Source organism: Salvia hispanica, chromosome 6 (assembly GCF_029641045.1).
Source record: "Salvia hispanica isolate PSC_SH4W2 chromosome 6, Shi_PSC_v1, whole genome shotgun sequence".
Lineage (NCBI taxonomy): Eukaryota > Viridiplantae > Streptophyta > Magnoliopsida > Lamiales > Lamiaceae > Salvia > Salvia hispanica.
The window spans coordinates 26,453,434-26,472,479 of NC_142697.1; the positions used below are offsets into that span (position 1 = coordinate 26,453,434).

General features: G+C 38.1%; 2 protein-coding genes across 2 annotated transcripts; both read left to right on the forward strand.

Annotated features, from left to right (window-relative positions):
• The first annotated feature begins 8,072 nt into the window (after nt 1–8,072).
• On the forward strand, nt 8,073–9,965 carry LOC125204495 (putative UPF0481 protein At3g02645). The gene is made up of 2 exons (XM_048103165.2): nt 8,073–8,363; nt 8,455–9,965. Exons 1-2 carry the CDS (start codon nt 8,122–8,124, stop codon nt 9,872–9,874), a joined length of 1,662 nt encoding a protein of 553 aa, XP_047959122.1. The 5' UTR covers nt 8,073–8,121; the 3' UTR covers nt 9,875–9,965.
• Nucleotides 9,966–15,262: 5,297 nt separating this feature from the next.
• On the forward strand, nt 15,263–18,228 carry LOC125204381 (uncharacterized). Its single transcript, XM_048103037.2, has 9 exons — nt 15,263–15,515; nt 15,584–15,738; nt 16,182–16,363; nt 16,442–16,726; nt 16,824–16,882; nt 16,976–17,012; nt 17,101–17,172; nt 17,251–17,578; nt 17,663–18,228. Exons 1-9 carry the CDS (start codon nt 15,428–15,430, stop codon nt 18,032–18,034), a joined length of 1,578 nt encoding a protein of 525 aa, XP_047958994.1. The 5' UTR covers nt 15,263–15,427; the 3' UTR covers nt 18,035–18,228.
• Nucleotides 18,229–19,046: the final 818 nt, after the last annotated feature.

Consider the following 19,046-nt stretch of genomic DNA (forward strand, 5'->3'; position numbering starts at 1 on the left):
CCCCATTCATAACACTTAGCCTATTTAATAGTCTAAGTGTGAGAAGTAAAAGTGTGACATCCCTAACCCAAAATCATACATTATTTTGCATATTAGCATATTATATTGTCATTTTTACCGTAGTATATTAAGTGTGTGTCATAGATATATTTAGTATTACGATCAATCAGTATAGTCGAATAAATAAATAGTTTTGATTCATGAGAATTTTTATATAAATGTACATAATATATAATAAGTATTGATTATTTTGTTTATATTAAATAATTAATATAAATGCGTATGCATGTGTTGTAACGTGTGCATATGTAAATGGGATTATAGTACTATTCATGTATGTAATTTATATATATACATATTTATAATTTTAGTTTGTGGATAGACTAAGATTACATACACTAAATAAATAAATGTGTGTACGTGGCATAGCAAATGCATTTTTATGTATCATTTGGTAGTCTAAATTTTTACAAAGATACACGTTTCTAAATTCTCCTTTATACGTGTTTTTAGTATAAATACAAAGTATAATACTAAGTGACTCACCTAGTTTTGCAGCTTACACGTATTAGGACTATATAGTATATTCTATTTTCATGAGAATGGAAAAGAGAAGATTGGAGGAATCTACTGTATTAGAAAGGGGCGAAAGTTAGGAGAAAAACAAAAAAGAGAAGAACAACAGAAGTAGAAAATAATAAGATGAAGAATATTTAGGATTTAGGAGTAACAACTATATATAATCTGAGAGTGGTAAACGAAGAGAAGGGATCGAGCTTTTGAGTTGTTTATCCATCGTGATCAGGTGTGTATAAATCACACTTTTAATTTTACATGGTTTATGTGATTAATTGCTATGTGTTAAATTGGAGTGAATATTTGAATTATATGATGTGAGCTTGAAATGGTTATGTGTTATTTGATATTGATGGTGAAATGTGATGTGGATATGTGGTTTGTGCAAAATATATGTTTACCTATAGTATTGGAATTAATTGATGGAATATATGGTTATGTAATTGGTGCAATGGATATGTTTGATGTATCATATTGGAATCATTTGAATCATGGGATTAAAGAGGATATGTGACACTCTTGCTCTGGATCTGATATACAATGGCAAAAGACCTATGGGTCATATACAATGATAATAGACCTACGGGTCAATACAAAGAGCAAAGAGGGACCTTCGTGGAAAGAAATATGCAAAGAGGGGCCTTCGTGGAAAGGTCAAATCAAAGAGGGACCTTCGTGGAAAGGTCAAATAAATATAAGGGACCTACGGGTCGTATACAATGGAAATCCCGGGCAGATACCAGGCTTGATGTGTCACAGAATAATAAAAAGAATGGAGAGACATATGCATATGAATGTTAAATTGTTTATGATATTTATTACTTCCGGTTATATATGTTGGTAAATGAATGTATTTGATATTTGTATGTGGAATTAAAGGTAAGGTTTATATGCACTGAGTTGTGGCTCATATAAACCACTAATATTTTCCAGGAATAAGATATGAGTGAAGTATTTGGTTGAGATGAGTCGTAGGAATTGCACATGTTATCAGGGTCGGCGGCTGACGCATTTTGGCAACCTTCTCCTCCTCATCATTTTTTGCATGTAGATAAATGTGTAGTATATAGAGTGGTGAGAGGGTCCCACTACTTTTTAGAATGTTTGAAATATGTACTTGATAAATAGTGGTTATTTGTTTTAAATATTTGAATTTATTTATAGTAAGTGCATACGTAATAAGGGTTGAGGTGTGACAAAAAGGTTTGCTACTTTTGGTGCATATGTTTAATTGTTTTTCTTTGTGTTTTGTCGTGAGCTTGATACCTCACACTTAGCCTACTGCGTAGTCTAAGTGTGAGGAGTTATATGTTTTTACTTCATGTTTGTAAATATATTGCTCTGTTTTGTTTATAGATCTAGGTATATATCTGAAACTCTCCCACTTAGCCTATTGCATAGTCTAAGTGTGAGAAGTTTTTAGATATAATATGTGTTTGTTATAAATATGTGTCTGTCATACTAGCCATTCCCAATTTTCACTTCACAGCCCGTATCTGGGGCAGACACTTGTGAAGTGAGAGGGGGGAGCAAATGGCCAGTATGACATGTATATATGTGTTATTTGAGTCAGTGCATGTTAGTTTTTTTTTTAGGTTTGTTTAGGTCTAGGAATTATGTGTTATGTTTTATGAATGGGCTTAAAACTCAACTGCCTCGAACTGACGGTGAGGGGAATTGAGGGAGATAAGGCATGCCGGAAAACAGAAACCACCCCCTCCACTAACCCCTAGTCAGTATAGATGATGCAAGTATGAAGGAAAAACTCATCCCTTAGGTCAGACATGAAAGCCCTCTCAAAAGGTGAGTTAAAAGCCCCAAAGTGGAACTACTTTCCACTAAATACTGAAGAAAAAGAAGAGAGGCTACCACATGATGTCTAGGGCAAGGTGACCGCGTGTAGGGAACCCTGAAGGCAGTAGGAAACCCCCCCCCCCCCCCTCCCTACATTAAAAAAAAAGGAAAAAAAAAAACCTACCCTTAGAACCCCATTTTCTAGCCTGAATTATACCCCGAAATAACCCATCAACCACGGGAACTGTGTGCGTGCAAGGCATGAGGCAAGGAAGCAACTGACCAGGAGGACATACAAAATGAACCAGCTGAAGAAGAGAAAAACAAAGAAAGAAGGAGAAAATAGATCTGAAGTTTCCAGATCCAAAAAAATAGAAGAAGGAATAAGGGTGGCGAAGCCACAGAAAGAAAAAATTGAAGAAAATGGTCGCAGATACTTGACCACAAAAAGAGAAAGGAGAATAAGGAATAAGGGTGGCGAAGCCACGAAGAAGCTACTGACCAGTGGGAAGCCAAATGTCAGAAATTGTCCAGCCAAAGAAGAAGCCCTAGCCAGAAGCCCGAATGCACACAGTTCTCCCTCATCAAATAAGTAGTTATTGTTGGACCTTAGAGCCTTAGGGACAACTACCCCAAACATTACAAGCCACTAGCCCCATTACAAACCTTAAAGACCTTCGGGAGCTGCATGTGAGATCTGAGTCCGAAACATCTATGGTTTAGCATTGAGAAAAAACAGTCCTAACATCCCCTGTGAGGAATGAGTGACTGAAGTGAACCCAGTGTTTGGCCTAGGATTGGGTGATCCTGACAAGCAGATATGCTTCTAATATCGATATAGAGAAAGATTGAAAATAGTTTTAGCCCGAATGCAACTTCCTTTTGGATAATACAAACTTGAGTTGCCTTTTATTTGTATCTTCTTCCTATTCTTTTTCTTATTTTCATGTATAGCTGAGCTTGTTGAATAATCTTCACAATTTCTTTCAATAATTGGAGGGGGCGAATTTTTTTTTTTCCAATGCAATTAATTTCTTTTACGAAACATTTATATTACATGCTTAATACAAAAGTACAAACGTTCACACTTTTCAACAATATTAAGTAGGTTTTATGTAACAGTCCGCCAGTTTAGGGTATAATAAATGCGGCGACTGCTACCTAGGTAGACTCAAAAACAACACAACATAGGCTAGGGTTTCATTTAATGGGATTTTACCAAGGTATTTAACGAACTATCAAAACAATAAGTCAACGGTTTAATCAAGAAAATCAAAAGATGAATAGATATCATAACTATGCTCAAAGGTCAAGGGTTTAATGTAAATCCAACAAAACTCATTGTGTCTCGATATTCTAAGCAATAATGAAATATTTCAAAAACAATGATACTAAGTTTCATGTTTAGCGGAAGCAACCAAGAGAAAAGTGAAGAACATGTATGAAGACACAACTCCACTTGATGTTTCAAACGATCATATCATTATTCAATTTATTAGCTCAACACCGCCACCCGCTCGTCACTGCTCAACCTGCACATAGGGAAAACACATGCAGGGCTGAGTATTTTAAACATACTCAGTGGACTCATACCAAAACGTTTTAATAGTTATGCCACCCTTACCATAGTGAACTCGAGGTTTAGCATTTATTTAAAGAATAGCATCGAGTATTGATAAGTCGTATTCTAAGCCTTGGTTACTGGTCAGTATGTCGTGAAATGCATGTATTATCTGCAAAACAGTTGCTTAAGTGTGCAGGATTGAAGGATCCAAGTCAGTAGGAGACGATTCGGGTGACGCAAGTGAAAAGGGCTCCAGAAGGGTGCGATACTGACCAGGATGCATGCCAGATAAAAGGCTCGAGATGGAGAAGGAGGATAGCTGGGATGATCATTGACGAGGGCAAAAAGGTCAAAATGCGGGAGAAATCTACCCTAAAAGCAAGGGCAAGCCTCCCTATAAAAGAAGCCGCTTGGAGAGAGAGGAGGAGTTGAGTTCGGAGTTTGACAATCACACTTAGTAGAATTCTCTCTAGAAGATCCATCCTTCAGCATTATCCCACCTCTCATTCCTCGCCACAGCCATGGTCACTTGACGTCCAGAGTTTGCCGGAGAAGTCATCAGTTCGCCGTTCCAGCCAGTTATTGTAGCAGTGTAGTAGTATCATCGCCCGGAGTGGCAAAAACAATCTTAATCGCTTTCTTAGTTTAAAGTTTAATGGTTTTCATCATTTAAGTTTCTTGCAAACACTCATCGTTGTTGCTCTTTGAAGTACCTTGTTATTTTCCAACATTCACGTTATGAAGTTTCTATTTCGCATGTCACTTTGGTTCGAGTTTGCTTCATTCTGCCTAGGAAAGTTAGATTTAGTTATTGCTTTCAATTTCTAAGTGTTTTCTTATCGGGAGTTGTTGATTTAAAGGTTGTAGCTATGTTTAGCAAGTTTTCATGCATGAGTTTCCTTTCTGCGCCGTGATTACCACCTTGCATGTCAGTCAGTAGAAGCAAAGTTACAGTTTTACCGTTTAATTTAAGTTTAAGCATTTTAATCGATGGATCTTGAGTTTGAATTTATGAATCTGAAGTTTTAGTTATGGTGTCTGTGTTCATATGATTTTTGTCAATACTTGGTGAGGAAGAAAACGTCAAAATCAACTTTGTTGGACCACCTTTTACTTTTAAGTTACTTTTACTTTTGTTCCTTACTTTTCAGATGTACTATCCAGACCTGTCAGAGAACCCCAGCCAACAGATATATCTTGTAGCCTAAATTTCCTCTTTTAGTAACTGTCCACTTTCCATATGTCTCTGATACACCTTGTCCCCTATTTTTACGAACACTCCCACATGTCTGTTATTTTCCCGCCTACTAGTCAGTAGAGTACCACCTTTATTTGCCGTCTAGGTAAAATCTCAACCCAAGCGTGGTAGCTAACCAAAACACCCAGGAAAGTCACCGCAGTTATCAAAACGTGTCCATCCTCGTGGGATTCGACCCTTACCTCCATTATACTAGCCAGTAGAAATGGGTTGAGGAAATTTGTTTGAAGCCAGGTCCCGGTTATCGTACCAACGACTCAGCTGGGTCGGGAATCACTTCCTGATCAGTTGGATACACTCCAATTCACATACGAAAACCACTAGGACAAAGAACCTGCACTTCAAGTATCACAAAAGAATTTCATGGACTGTCCAGTCAAACAATACCTCCCATTTTCTCATCAATCAACAATGTGATGGTGCGACGAAGTGTGGCCACACTTTCGCCCACGAGACCGGCCGACTAGCAAGGACGGCTCTCGATCTCTCGTGTACACTAGCCTGATAGGGTTTGCGGCCCTACTCAGACCCGAATTCGTTTATATAGCCCTATAGCCTAATGGAGCGCACTCGCAAACTAGGCATCAGGCACACACAATATCCAAAATAACCATAGGCATGGCATAACAGTTTAATCCATCCTTATTGCTCCACTTTCATAAATTTGCAACATAAGAGAGAGTTTAAGAATAAAGCCCACCTCGATTCCTAGATTTCAAGTACGTTCTTCTTCTTGCTATCACATCGAGAACGCGAGTTACCACCTTTAATTTATGTGTATCACAAGTAAGTCTCAATCATTGATCAAAATCATGCATGTTCTCAACGTTTCCCTTTTTCCCATTAATTCGTTTTACTATCACCATTCAAAATCAAAGTATGATTATCATGTCACTTTTATTCGCACCACAACTCCCGATCTATCATCAAAATATGTCACGCATGAGTGTTTTAAAACACGCCCACACGCACACACACAAACATACACGCACCAACTCACACACACACGCGATTCACACACCCACACATATATGCATCCCATATTCATCAATTGTTTCCCCTTTCACTCATTCTAAATGCATGAGGGCTCAAGAACACCGATTAATCGGTAGATAAAGAAAGATCAATATAGAAAATACATTTTGCAATAGAATGAACGGTAGAAACAAAGTAATAGCCTTGATTCGTCAAAGATTCTTGAATTTCAACTTCAATTCTTCTCAAACGATGAAGAAATCTTGGAGGAAAGTAGAAGAAAAATTGGGAGAGAGTGGGGAGAGAGGAGGCGTGATTTTGGAGTAGCGGGAGGCGTGTATTTTGTGATCTAGGGTTTAGGTTTTGCCTCTTATTTATAGAGTGCAAGATATAATCCCATAATTGAATAAATAAAATATTTGGAAGAGATTTGGGAGAGGAATGACGTGAGAAATGTGGGGATTTCGAATTCATATGCTATTTATTAGCATATGATGGATATTTCACGGAGTAGAATAAAATATCACGGAGCAGAATAAAAATAATAAATCTCCCACTAAGAATAGGAAATAGGCGTGATTTATTGATTCTCTACAAGGAATCAATATTAAAATAAAATATGGCAAGATCTCTTTAGATATGGTAAGATATGCTAGGATATTTGAATTTATTTATGCAAGAGAATAAATAAGAGATCAAATAATAAAATAAAAATCTCTTCTCCCATAAAATAATAGGATTTTCGAAAATCCCCCTAGAAACAACATAAGGGCCGAAAATTTCATCAAATATATAAGGGATGATCGGACTTTGGATTTAAATTGGATAATTATCCCTAGCAATAACTAAATCCAAGAAAAATAGGATTTCTTTCCAATAAATAGGAGGGTCAAAAATTCCATATGAATAAATAATGCTCATATTTAATTCTCACTCATCCCTTAGGAAATTAATTCACCACAATATTATTTCATCCCGTATCAAATATTCGAATATTCACATCACAAAATCCACCATTCAATTTTTACCGCCACGTCACATTTTCAACGACTTTGACTATTCCACGGCCACGTCATATTTTCCACAATATTGACTATTTCATAGCCACGTCATATATTCAACAAGTTTGTTCAACTCAAACTCAACTCCATATCGCAATTAGGTCACAAAGAATATTGCAATAAATCACTCATTTAATCCACATATATCATAGCATTAAAAGCATTTAATGCAAAAATTTTCACGTCTCAAAAATTAGGGTTCAAAAAAGTGGGATGTTACATTTTATTTTGATATATTCTACTAATATACTATACTACATTTTACACATACGATATAGTGATAAAAGAATATGTATAAGAAAGTCATGACTTATTTGATCCCTCTTATGTATAGAAAGAGATGCTATTTATTGATTGATTAGTTCATCACTAATATCCTATTGAATTATAGATAGAATCTGAAATCATGTAATAAAATTTATATAGCATTTGAAATAATAAAAATAGACTTAAGTTAACCTCAATCCATGTCATATATGAAAGTCAAGCAAAGCCCACTTGTGTGTAGATTAATAACAATTAAATGAATTATTTGATCTAATAATTAATCAATAATCACACATGCAAGAACACATGGTTAATTTTTAATTAATATCTCATATTGGACTTTTCTCTTCACATTTTACCTAGCCACTCGAATCTCCCCTGTGAATGCGTTGTTCTTGACATTAAAATTAATATACAAACCATTCAAGAACCTCAATTATTGACTTAGATCGCCACATTACAAATTTTAATTAAACATTCACATTCAATTATCCTATATTCAATTCCAATAATTCACCATGCAAAACTCATTACAATATATCAGGACACTAGTACTATTTAAACCCTTACTCCTAAATCACAAATTGTTCATTCAAAAACCCTAATTATTTACATTTCTTGATACAATGTCAATGCAGCAAAGGCCGCACTTCGACGAATCCCTATGGGTGAAGCGCATCCAGCAATCCATCGACGACGATCTCGACGAGGATAGCAAGATCCCGGTGACTATCTTCGCCGTCCCCAAAATCCTAATGGCGACCGATCCGGATTCATACATCCCGCAACAAGTGGCGATCGGGCCGTACCACCATCTTCGTGCCGAACTCTACGACATGGAGCGCTACAAAGTCGCCGCTGCCAAAAGGTACCATAATTTGCCAATTAAAATTTTAGCTCACAGTCGTGACTCGCTCTGATACTTATATACTAATTTCATTAGTTTTTTTTATTAAAAGGAACCAAAAGGAGCTAGACAACGTGAAGCTGAAGCAACTCGTTGATCATCTCATGAAGATGGAGCTCCGAATCAAAGCCAGCTACCACCGCCCCCTCGGAATCGGGGTGGAAGCCCTAGCTTGGATGATGGCGGTCGATGTCTCCTTCCTGTTCGAGTTTATGCAGGTCTGCGCCGTGAAGGAGGGGAAGGTGATCACCAGGATTCCGTCGAGAATGGATTATCTCATCGATTTGGCGCGGAGAAAAACCGCTCACAACGCGATTCTCAGAGACATCGTGATGCTCGAGAATCAGATCCCGCTGTTTGTGATGAGGAAGCTTCTGGAGCTTCAATTCTCGTCGCTGGAGATGGCGGACGACAGACTTCACGCGATGCTCGCCGCCCTCGCCAAGGATCTCTCCCCCTTTCAGATGGCGGAGTCCTACCAACGCGTTGCGCTTGGCGATTGCGCTCACTTGCTCGAGTTTCTCTACAATTACGTCGTTCCGAGCACGGACCGGGAGAAGCCGGCGTCGATCGAGATCGACGTGGCGGAGGAGGGCGCGGCGGAGGGAGAGGAGGAGATGGTGGAGACGACGCACGTGAGGCAGCTGCGCGTGGTGGTGTGGCGCGTGATCTACACCTCCGTGAGGACGCCTGCGCGTTTCGTGAAAAGGGTAATTCTGTCAAAACCGATGAAATTGGCGGTAAAATTGCCGTGGAAGGTGGTTTCCAACATCCCGCTTTTGAAGACGCTGACGCAGCCGATTGAGAGCATGTTCTCCGACTACGGGGAGAAGAAGGACGACGGCGACGGCGGAGATGACGAGGAGAAGCCGCCGCTGCAGGAGGAGATCGTGATCCCCTCCGTCACGCAGCTTGTGGACGCAGGGGTGAATTTCGTGCCGACGGAGAAGGGGATCTCGGGGTTCAATTTCGATTCGACAACCCTGACATTGACGATTCCGGTGGTGAAGCTGGATCTGAACTCGGAGGTGGTGCTGAGGAACCTGGTGGCGTACGAGGCGTGCGTGAAGTCGGGGCCGATGGTGATGGCGCGGTACACGGAGCTGATGAACGGGATCGTGGACACGGAGGTGGACGCGGCGGTGCTGTGCCGGAGGGGGATAATCGTGAACCACCTGAAGAGCGAGAGGGAGGTGGCGGATCTGTGGAACGGGATGAGCAAGTCGATCAGGCTGACGAGAGTGCATTCGCTGGATTGTGTGATCGCGGATGTGAATAAGTTCTACAGCGATCGGTGGAAGGTGAAATTGGCCAAGTTCATGAGGGAGTATGTGTTCGGATCGTGGAGGTTACTGACGTTTCTGGCGGCGGTGGTGATGGTGGCGCTCATGTGTTTGCAGGCGTTTTGCCAGGTGTATAGCTGTCACAAGATTCTGCGCATCAAAGCGCTTGAGCCTGATGGCACTCAATGATTCATTTCAATTTCTTTTCTCTCTTTTCTCTGAATTTGGAGAACGAATGTGCAAACTTATGTTTTGTAATTGTCACTACTCTTTTATCGTTTTTTTCTGTGTTAGCGTTCACTGATTTTAACTTAATCGTCGGTTTGGTTCATAGTAAGATCATCATTTTCAATTTCGGAGAATTAAACAATATTAATCATTTTCAATTTCGGAATCGGCATATCAGTTAATCGGTCTTGTTTCCATCCTAACACGTTCTAAGTGTGAATCAACGATTAATTGATGGTTTCGGTGCAGTTTTTACTCAAATTAGAGGAAAATGTCAAATATTCGTCGGTTTTCGATTCTAAAGCGGAACTCATGTGATCAAGGTTGCTGGTTCGGCTACGGTTCCAACGGGGTTGGAACCGGGGGCAACACTCTTCCAAGTGTGAGGGGTGATTTGTATTTGTCAATTTTGTACTCCCTCCGTCCCAGATTTATAGTCACATTTTGCTATAAAAGTTCGTCCCACATTTATAATCACATTTAGAACTTTTCATATTTGGACATAAAATTTTACCCCATTATTCACTAAAATTACACTCAAATGCCATTATCTACATTAAAATAAATCAAAACAAAAATAAAAAACCAAAAAGTAAAAAAGGGACCCACCTTTAACCAACTCACTTCATTTATTACACACTTCATCATCTCACTTCATTTATTACACACTCTATCATCTCACTTCATCATCTCATTTTATTCATTACACACTCCACCTCTTACTTCATTAATTACACACTCCACCAATTCCTTAAAACTTGTGCCATAACTAAATGTGACTATAAATATGGGACGGAGGGAGTAGTATAATATAATGCAATATTATATAATTATATTGTTGACAAGAAGGCGGGAATTTTATATTCTTGGTAGCTTTGTTTTCGGCTCCAATTTTATAAACACAAGGTAAGACAAATTTGGAATCAAATTATTATAGGAGTTGGCCCTACCAAAAACATTATCTGTAAATATGAAGGCATGATTATGGTTGTTGAAGTTTAATTGTGTTATAAGCTAGCACGTTATTGGAGTATTATTGAAATAATTTTTTGGATCTACTTAGGATTAGTGGAGATCATGTGCTTTAATCCTATCTCACTATCTGTTAACTTTTACAAAAATAAAAACAGTCTCATTCACTAAAGCATGTAAGGGATAAATCAATCAAATTCTAGTTACTTTTCATTCCAAAATAATTAATGATAAAAAGAGTAACTTACCAAGTACTGCTCTCGGCCTGGCCGAGACCCTTGGACAATCCGAATTAATTTTATTTTTTTTTCCAGTTTTTGTGTTAATTTTTTTGGGTTTTGGAGAAGATGAAGTAAAGAAGGTGTTGTTAGAGTTTATATACTAGAAATCACCTTTCGATTGTTTGAATACTGTTAAAACTCTTATTTTATTTTCCAAAGGAATAAACGGATTATTTTTGTCATAATGTTGTTATGTTTTACATTTAATGGATGTTTATTACATGTTTAAATGTATAAGTAACTTAACAAAGTCTAAGTCTTTGTTTTAGTAGACCGGTTGTGGGCGTCGTTCACTTTAAGGTAACACGGTCAGTTCTAAACAAAGAAAAAGAAGAATTTCACAGCCTAGATATGCTTAGACTACCTATCGTGAAAGGTTCCAATGTCAGTCCGATTATTTCTAAGCCTTACTGAAATAAGATGACGTAGGTGTGGTATAGCACTGAATGGATCTAACAGCGAGATAGTCTTTATGTTATCTACTGATAGACGGGGTCTTGTAAATTGTTATTTCTTAATCAATGTACGTTAGCATTGAGCATACGGTATTGATTATGCACTACTTTGACTTACCAAATGGTGCGGGTTTTTCGCAACCCAATAAGGCTGGTATATTGGGTAGTGGTGATTAATATCTAACGGTGCTAGGATTGCTATTACGTTGAATCGTGCGCGAGGTGAGTCTCGTTTGATAACATCCTCAAGAGAAGATTGAAATAAGGTTTTATTATTCGGAACCTAGCTAGTTGGAGTTTAATTACTCTATGAATGATAAATGAGATTTTCTTGTTGGGTCCTCTCTTGGAATAAATAAGATATTAATTAATTAAGTCCATAGCAGACAATAATTAATTAATGGATGTTTCTATCTTAAGCGCGGGAAATAAATATCAAGTATTGGAAACCCGAAGTACTTATAATTTCGAATTTGGATGGGGAGTGCAATATTACTTCTGTAGTGGTTGCTCGTAATATTCCAATTATAAGCTTATATTAAATTGGGTTTAATTTAATTAGTAAAAAGCTAATTGGAGGAGCCCATATCCAAAACCTTCCATAGATCTCTGTCTCGACCCAATATGTGACTTATTATAAATAGGAGAATAAAGGAGACAGAAAATACACTTGTTTTTACTCAAAATTTTCGTCCCTCTCTTTCTAGTAAGAGGACGATTTTTCCTCTTCTTCGAGGGATTGGTTTTCCGTCTTCTTTATTTAAGTCCTAGTATACTGGTGAGATCAGCCCACTCTGATATCAGTTACAGTCCGGGAACCAGACAGAAGATCCGTGGTTTTGTACTAAAGATCTTCACGTAGAGAAGGCGCTAGCTATCTTCGATTCTTTGGAGAATCATCAAGGTATAATGGCTAAACCGTAGAAAAGCATGTTTTAGGTTTCAATTAATTTAAAGCATGTTTTATTTGAGTTATGAGCATGATACATGTGATAATTACGCGAATAAAATTTGTCTAAATATCTGCTAAATAGATCAGAATTATTATGTAATTGATTTATGTGAGCGCTTCCGCTGCCAGTTCCTTCAGATGAAGTGCAGAGAGAGAGTGTATGTGACGAAAATTTAACGGCGGTTTTCAAAAAATTTAGCATTAATTTAGGAAACAAATCAATCTCAATCACTAAATCCCTATTAAATTGGTCAACTTTTTAATTAAGGATTGTGATTTCAATTCACACCCTAATTACGGAAATAACTAAATTCAAATTTTCAATAAATATATTTACTTGTAATTGTCAAATTTTTTAAAATTAATTTAGTTTTTAAAATTATTATAGTCCAATAATTTTTATTCTAGCTAAATTAAATATAAGAAAAAATGTAAGAAAATAATTTTAATTGGTGGCCCGGAGGGTAGACATGCCCACGGTTTGTAAACCGGCGGTTCCGGTTTCAGGAAATGTGGATCCGGAACCGAACCGTGAGGCTATTTCACGGTTCCGGTTTGGAACTGCCGGTTTTTCGGTGATTTTTTACGATTTTTCACGGTTCCGAACTGCCGGTTTTCGGCGGTTTTTCGTGGTTACGGCTTGGTTTCACGGTTTCGGTTTGTAAAATTTAAAACCGGAACCGGCCCATGGTTCAAAATATGGTGGTTCCGGTTCAAGAAAAAAGTCACGGTTCCGCGGTTAACCGCCGAAACCGAAAACCTTGGGCATCTCTAACAGAGGGCCACCATTATAGTGGCCAGGTTTTCGTAGGCAGAGGCAAGTTTTGTTGGACATGCCCAAAAAATGGTGGCTTGGGCATGTTCAAGAGGGCCACCATCGTGGACACTCTCAAGCAACCCAAACAGCAGATTAGTGGGTATGGACAGAAAAAGTCTTGGGCTATCCCTTAAAAACAAACGTGACCTTTAAGAATTATTTTTTGGACTTAGAGAGTAGCAGTATATAATTACATTTAATATTGGATAAGGAGAGAATTTAAGTAACAAAAAAACACAAGAGTTCTTAAAGAACAAACTACTTAAACTAGTAGGAAGTACAGTATATGTTAATTTTAATGAAACTTTGGCTTTGGATTCAACAAATGGTGATAAGTTTTATCCAAACTTCTTTTTAAAATTGTTAAATTCGCATACGAACTTAATAATTTATGGACAAGCATACGCTTAACAGTGATATTTCTCTAACTTCGAGTTGTCTAATTGATTTAAAACTAAAAGCCAAAACTGGTTATGAATGCATTCTCATTTTATCATTTTGGTTTTATACTTTATCTTTTGAATTTTTGCATCCTGAACATTTCAACTCAGATCACAATTGATCCTACACTAATAATTCCATCAATTTTTAAACAGTTTTAACTCGATTTTGTTGTACGGTTTTAACCCGAATGGGACTGTTAAAATCATAAAAATCGGTCAAAATCGAGTTAAAACCGTTTAAAAATTGACGGAATTGTTAGTGTAGGACCAATTGTGATCCGAGTTAAAATATTCATGATGCAAAAATTCAAAAGATAAAATATAAGACTAAAATCATAAAATGGACATATGTTCAGTAACAGTTGTGGTCTTTCTCTTGTTTTAATTATACAACTTTCCACTTGGGATGTATATATTGGAGAAGGTAATAAACATAATTAAAAGCCACTTTCCATTAGTAAATTAGTAACTGCAGCAGCCAAGAGTTGTTTCAACACGTAACAACTTCAATATATATATGTAATGAAATCACTCATTATGAAGATGGTTTTTGAAAATTCTAATAGACATCCTGAAACTCTGTATCCAAATGCAAAATCTTTTTTCCTTTTGATGCCTGCAAAATTCAATTCCTCAATTTCTACTAATGGAAGATTAGTACTCCTCGAATGGAAGAAAATAATTATTTGTAGTTATTAAAACTTTTTTTCATACTATATCTATTTCCCAATTATGAAAAATAACAGTAGTACTACTACTCCATTAACATAGCATATCGTCTCCAAATGGTATAACTGGCCAATGTCGCCTGAATAAATAATTTCATATACTCGTATATAGAACGGTTGAGTTTATCTTAAATACTGCTAGTACTATATGCATTGGAAAATCCTTTTTATACAAATTAAGTCTAAACAACCATTATCAAATAGTACTCCTATGATCGCACGAGGCTTGTTACATTAGAAATAGAAATACTCCACATGGTGGACAGTTGAAGTAATTGATTTCAAAGAATAACTATAGTTAGTAAATGAATTCGATTAGAATTTAGTACTACTATAAAACGTAACGAGGTACTCCATCCGTCCCCAACTATGTTGAGTCATATTCCTCTTTGGGATGTCCCAACTAAATTGAGTCATTTTCTTTTTTAATAAAAAACTAAAACTTCCGATCACTTTTACTTTATTCCACCAAATACTTACTCTCTCTTTATCTTTCTTACTTTATTCTTCTCTTTTACTTTTTGACACAATATCTTATTCTTTGTGCCCAAAAGATTTGTCTCAACTTAGTTGGAACGGATCTTGTATATTTGTTTGACTAATTAAAATATGAGTAATAAAATAGTCCCTTTTATCCAATGTTTTGCTATGACTATAAAAACATGAAGCTTCTCTCTAATATGCACGTTTTGCAACTCGTACACTACATAGATTCTCTCTCTTTATCAAAAATCAATTCCAACCAGTCCGAAAGCCTCAATCCATTTCCACCAATTACACACAGAGCTTGTTACACACAGTTATCCATTCCCATTTACATTTAGCCTCTCACTCACACTTTCAAACCCACATTCCTCCCCAACACCATGATGCCGAGCTTCACCACCAAAACCACTTCTTTCCTCGCTCTATCAGCCTTAATCCTCCTCCTCTTCACATCCCTCTCTTCACCTGGTACGTTTTATCAACTGGGATATGTCCAAAATCACATCTTTTGCCAACCCTTTTCATATGTCTTGCAGGTGCGGCTGACGGCGCCGTCGTTCCGCGGCGCTCTGTTTTGGGAAACGAAACGGCTTTAGTGCTTGCTGAGGAGAGAACGCGTAGGAAGGATCCGCTTGATAACCTCAACTACTACACAGGAGGCTGGAATATCAGCAATGAACATTACTTTACTGTAAGAGCTTCTTTGTTTTTGCCTCCTTTGCTTACTGTCTTTGTAACAGATACTACTAGGAGTATATTTGTTGTTGAGCAATTTAGTTTTATTTACTAGGTTTGACTAGCTAAAATTGGGGCTCAATTGTTTCAAAAGGTTAACTTTTTAGTGCTGCTTCATGGGATATTACATCAAGTTGAAATTGTTCAAAGAGATTCTTTCTCAGTCTTAGATATGTTGTCTAGAAATTGCTGAGGTAGATAAAGATTGGTTCATATAGAATTGTCTGTTTTTGTGATGTTCGAGTTGTGCCTTAAACTTGGACTTGGTGAAAAATGATGTTTACTTGTTCAAGTATCTAATTAGCGTCTTAAAGGTTTTAACTTTCTAGCTATTAAATTGAACAAGTTGTATGGCTTGAAAATTGAAATAATTGTTTTTTTCCCTCTATTTTGATGCAGTCTGTGTTTTACACTGGCTCTACCCTTACCCTTATTGCTTTAGCCTGGTTTGTGCTGTTTGGGATCTTCTTGCTTCTGTCGTGTATGTACGTCTGCTGCTGCAGACGCCGCACTTATGGCTATTCGCGTGTTGCCTATGCACTCTCGCTCATTCTCTTAACATTGTTCACAGTTGCTGCTGTGTAAGCCTGCTCCCTTTTGAACTTTATGCCATTTCTGCTCGGACTTGATCTGATTCGTATTGCCTTCTCGTGCATCAGAGTTGGTTCTATTGTTCTTTACACCGGCCAAGGGAAGTTCCACGACAGTACAAAAGATACGTTCGAGTATGTGCTGGGACAAGCAGATTCCACTGTTGGCAACCTGAAAAGCTTTTCGAGTTATCTCACTTCTGCCAAGACGGTTGGAGTAGATCAAGTTTTTCTTCCTAAAGACGTGCAGAACAACATTGACAAGGTCAACACGTTGGTCACCTCTGCTGCCGACACTCTTGAGAGTGCAACGGAGAATAATAAGGATGAAATATTCAAATATTTGGATGATGTGTGAGTGTATTTTGAGCTAACTGCTTTATCGTTCGTATTTTCCTCACTGTTGTACACATGTCTTACTCTTATCTTGGTTCCGTTTAACGACTTACAGGGGGTGGACTCTCATTATAGTAGCTGCTGTAATGCTTACCCTTGCATTTCTTGGTTTTGGTAAGTTCTGATTCCTTCAATTTGTAGTTTTTGGAATGGTGATTTTCCAAATAAATGATGTTTGATGATTAGTTGATTTGTGATCTGGTGCAGTGTTATCCGTTTTCGGCCTACAGTTTCTCGTATACATGTGAGTGAACTTCAAGGATACGTTCCATACATTAACCTTCTGTTAACTTCAGTTGCACAATCTCAAAATCCTATGCTATTCTTCGTAGATTGGTCATCGTTGGTTGGATCATCGTTGCACTCGCTTTCATCTTGTGTGGCGTATTCCTTGTTCTTCACAAGTAAGTGTCGTCTACACAAAGAATCTTTCCTTCTTTCCTGTTGAAATGCTAACTAGCCACATTTTTGTTATCTGTTAGTGTGATGGGAGATACCTGTGTGGCCATGAGTGATTGGGTTGGTAACCCGACAGCTCACACCGCGTTAGACAAAGTCATCCCGTGTGTGGACACAGCTACCGCTGAAGAAGCTCGCTCCCAAAGCAAAGAAGTGACCTTCCAAATGGTTCAGCTCGTGAATGGGATCATCGCTAATGTATCCAACCGCAATCTACCTCCTGTCGTTGGACCTTTGTCGTACAACCAGTCCGGCCCTTTGGTGCCTCTTCTCTGCAATCCGTATAATCCCGACAAGACAGACCGTAAAACATGCAATCCTGGTGAAGTTGGCTTCGCAAATGCAACACAAGTAAAACTGCTTATCCTCAAGGTTGAGCCAACTTTACTCAGCTGAGGCTCGTCTAATGTCTCGAATATGGGTCATATGGTGCAGGTTTGGAAGAATTACGAATGCCAAGTTGCGAACAACAAATGCACGACAGTAGGGCGCCTAACGCCTAGTATGTATGATCAAATGAGTGGAGCTGTGAATGTGAGCTACGGGCTGTACCACTACGGGCCGTTCCTGACCAACCTAGTGGACTGCACGTTCGTACGAGACACTTTCGAGGCAATACACAAGGATCACTGCCCGGACTTGAGGCTCTACAGCAGGTGGGTGTACATTGGTTTGTTGATGGCCTCTGTTGCTGTGATGCTCTCTCTCGTGTTTTGGGTGGTCTATGCACGAGAGAGGCGACACCGCAAGTATACGAAGCAAGCTGATGCTGCGACTCAGGCCTCTTATGAATCCAAAGAGCCCTGAGATGGTGAGGATTTGCATCTCCAACTTCACTTGTATAGATCTTTTTTCATTGAAGATTTGAGTTTCTTAGCACTATTTTCACCAGATTAACTGATTAAGTAAGAATTCTTGGTGAAATTTTCCTACTAATGGTTTGTGATTATTTCTGATATTTATCAGCTTGTGTTTTAGAAATCACAAATTTGACAAACTAACAGCCTTGAGCCTTCTATACATGTATGGTTAAATTCTGAGTTACATATGTATTTCTAATTTGATCAAATATAATTATGATTCCACTCTTCATAAAAAAACACCTATATTGAAAACTTACATGGAGTACTTGATTTTAATTTTATATAACTAAAATGCATTCATCAAATTATTAATCACACATGATCAATCAAATGAAATGTGATACAATGATCTAAAATTATCAAGATTTGTGGACCCTCTACTAACAAATTATGTAGTAGTATGATTTTAGAGCACTCCCAATGGGCTCGGCGTTAAACTCGGCGATTTTTCGCCGAAAATCGCCGAGTTTTTGCCGGCCAATGGAAAGAATTCGGCGAATTCTCGGCGTTATTCCTCCCGAATTAACGCCAACCGGCGATCCATCGCCGAAACATCGCCGAATCATCGCCGCCCATTGTGGGCGCGATTCGGCGATGTTCGGCGATAATTTTTTTTTTTTTTTTTTTTAAACGGCTATATCTATAATTCCACCACTATAAATACTTCCTCTTCCTCCTCCATTCATCACACACAATTCTCTCAATTTTTCAATCTCTTATCTCAATCTTCAATCTTCAAAATTATGAGCTCTAGTAGGAAAAATTCTCGAAAAAGTAAGGGTAAGGGCAAAGAGTCGAGTTCGCAAATTCCCAACACTGATGAAGCAAATGAGCAGTGGATGAGCTCGTTGTTGTCGATGGGTTCTCCTCCCGGCCAATATCCATATGCGGGTCTGTCCCCATTGCAGACTCCTACGCCACGCAGACTTTCTCCGTACTTCCAGTCTACCCTCAGC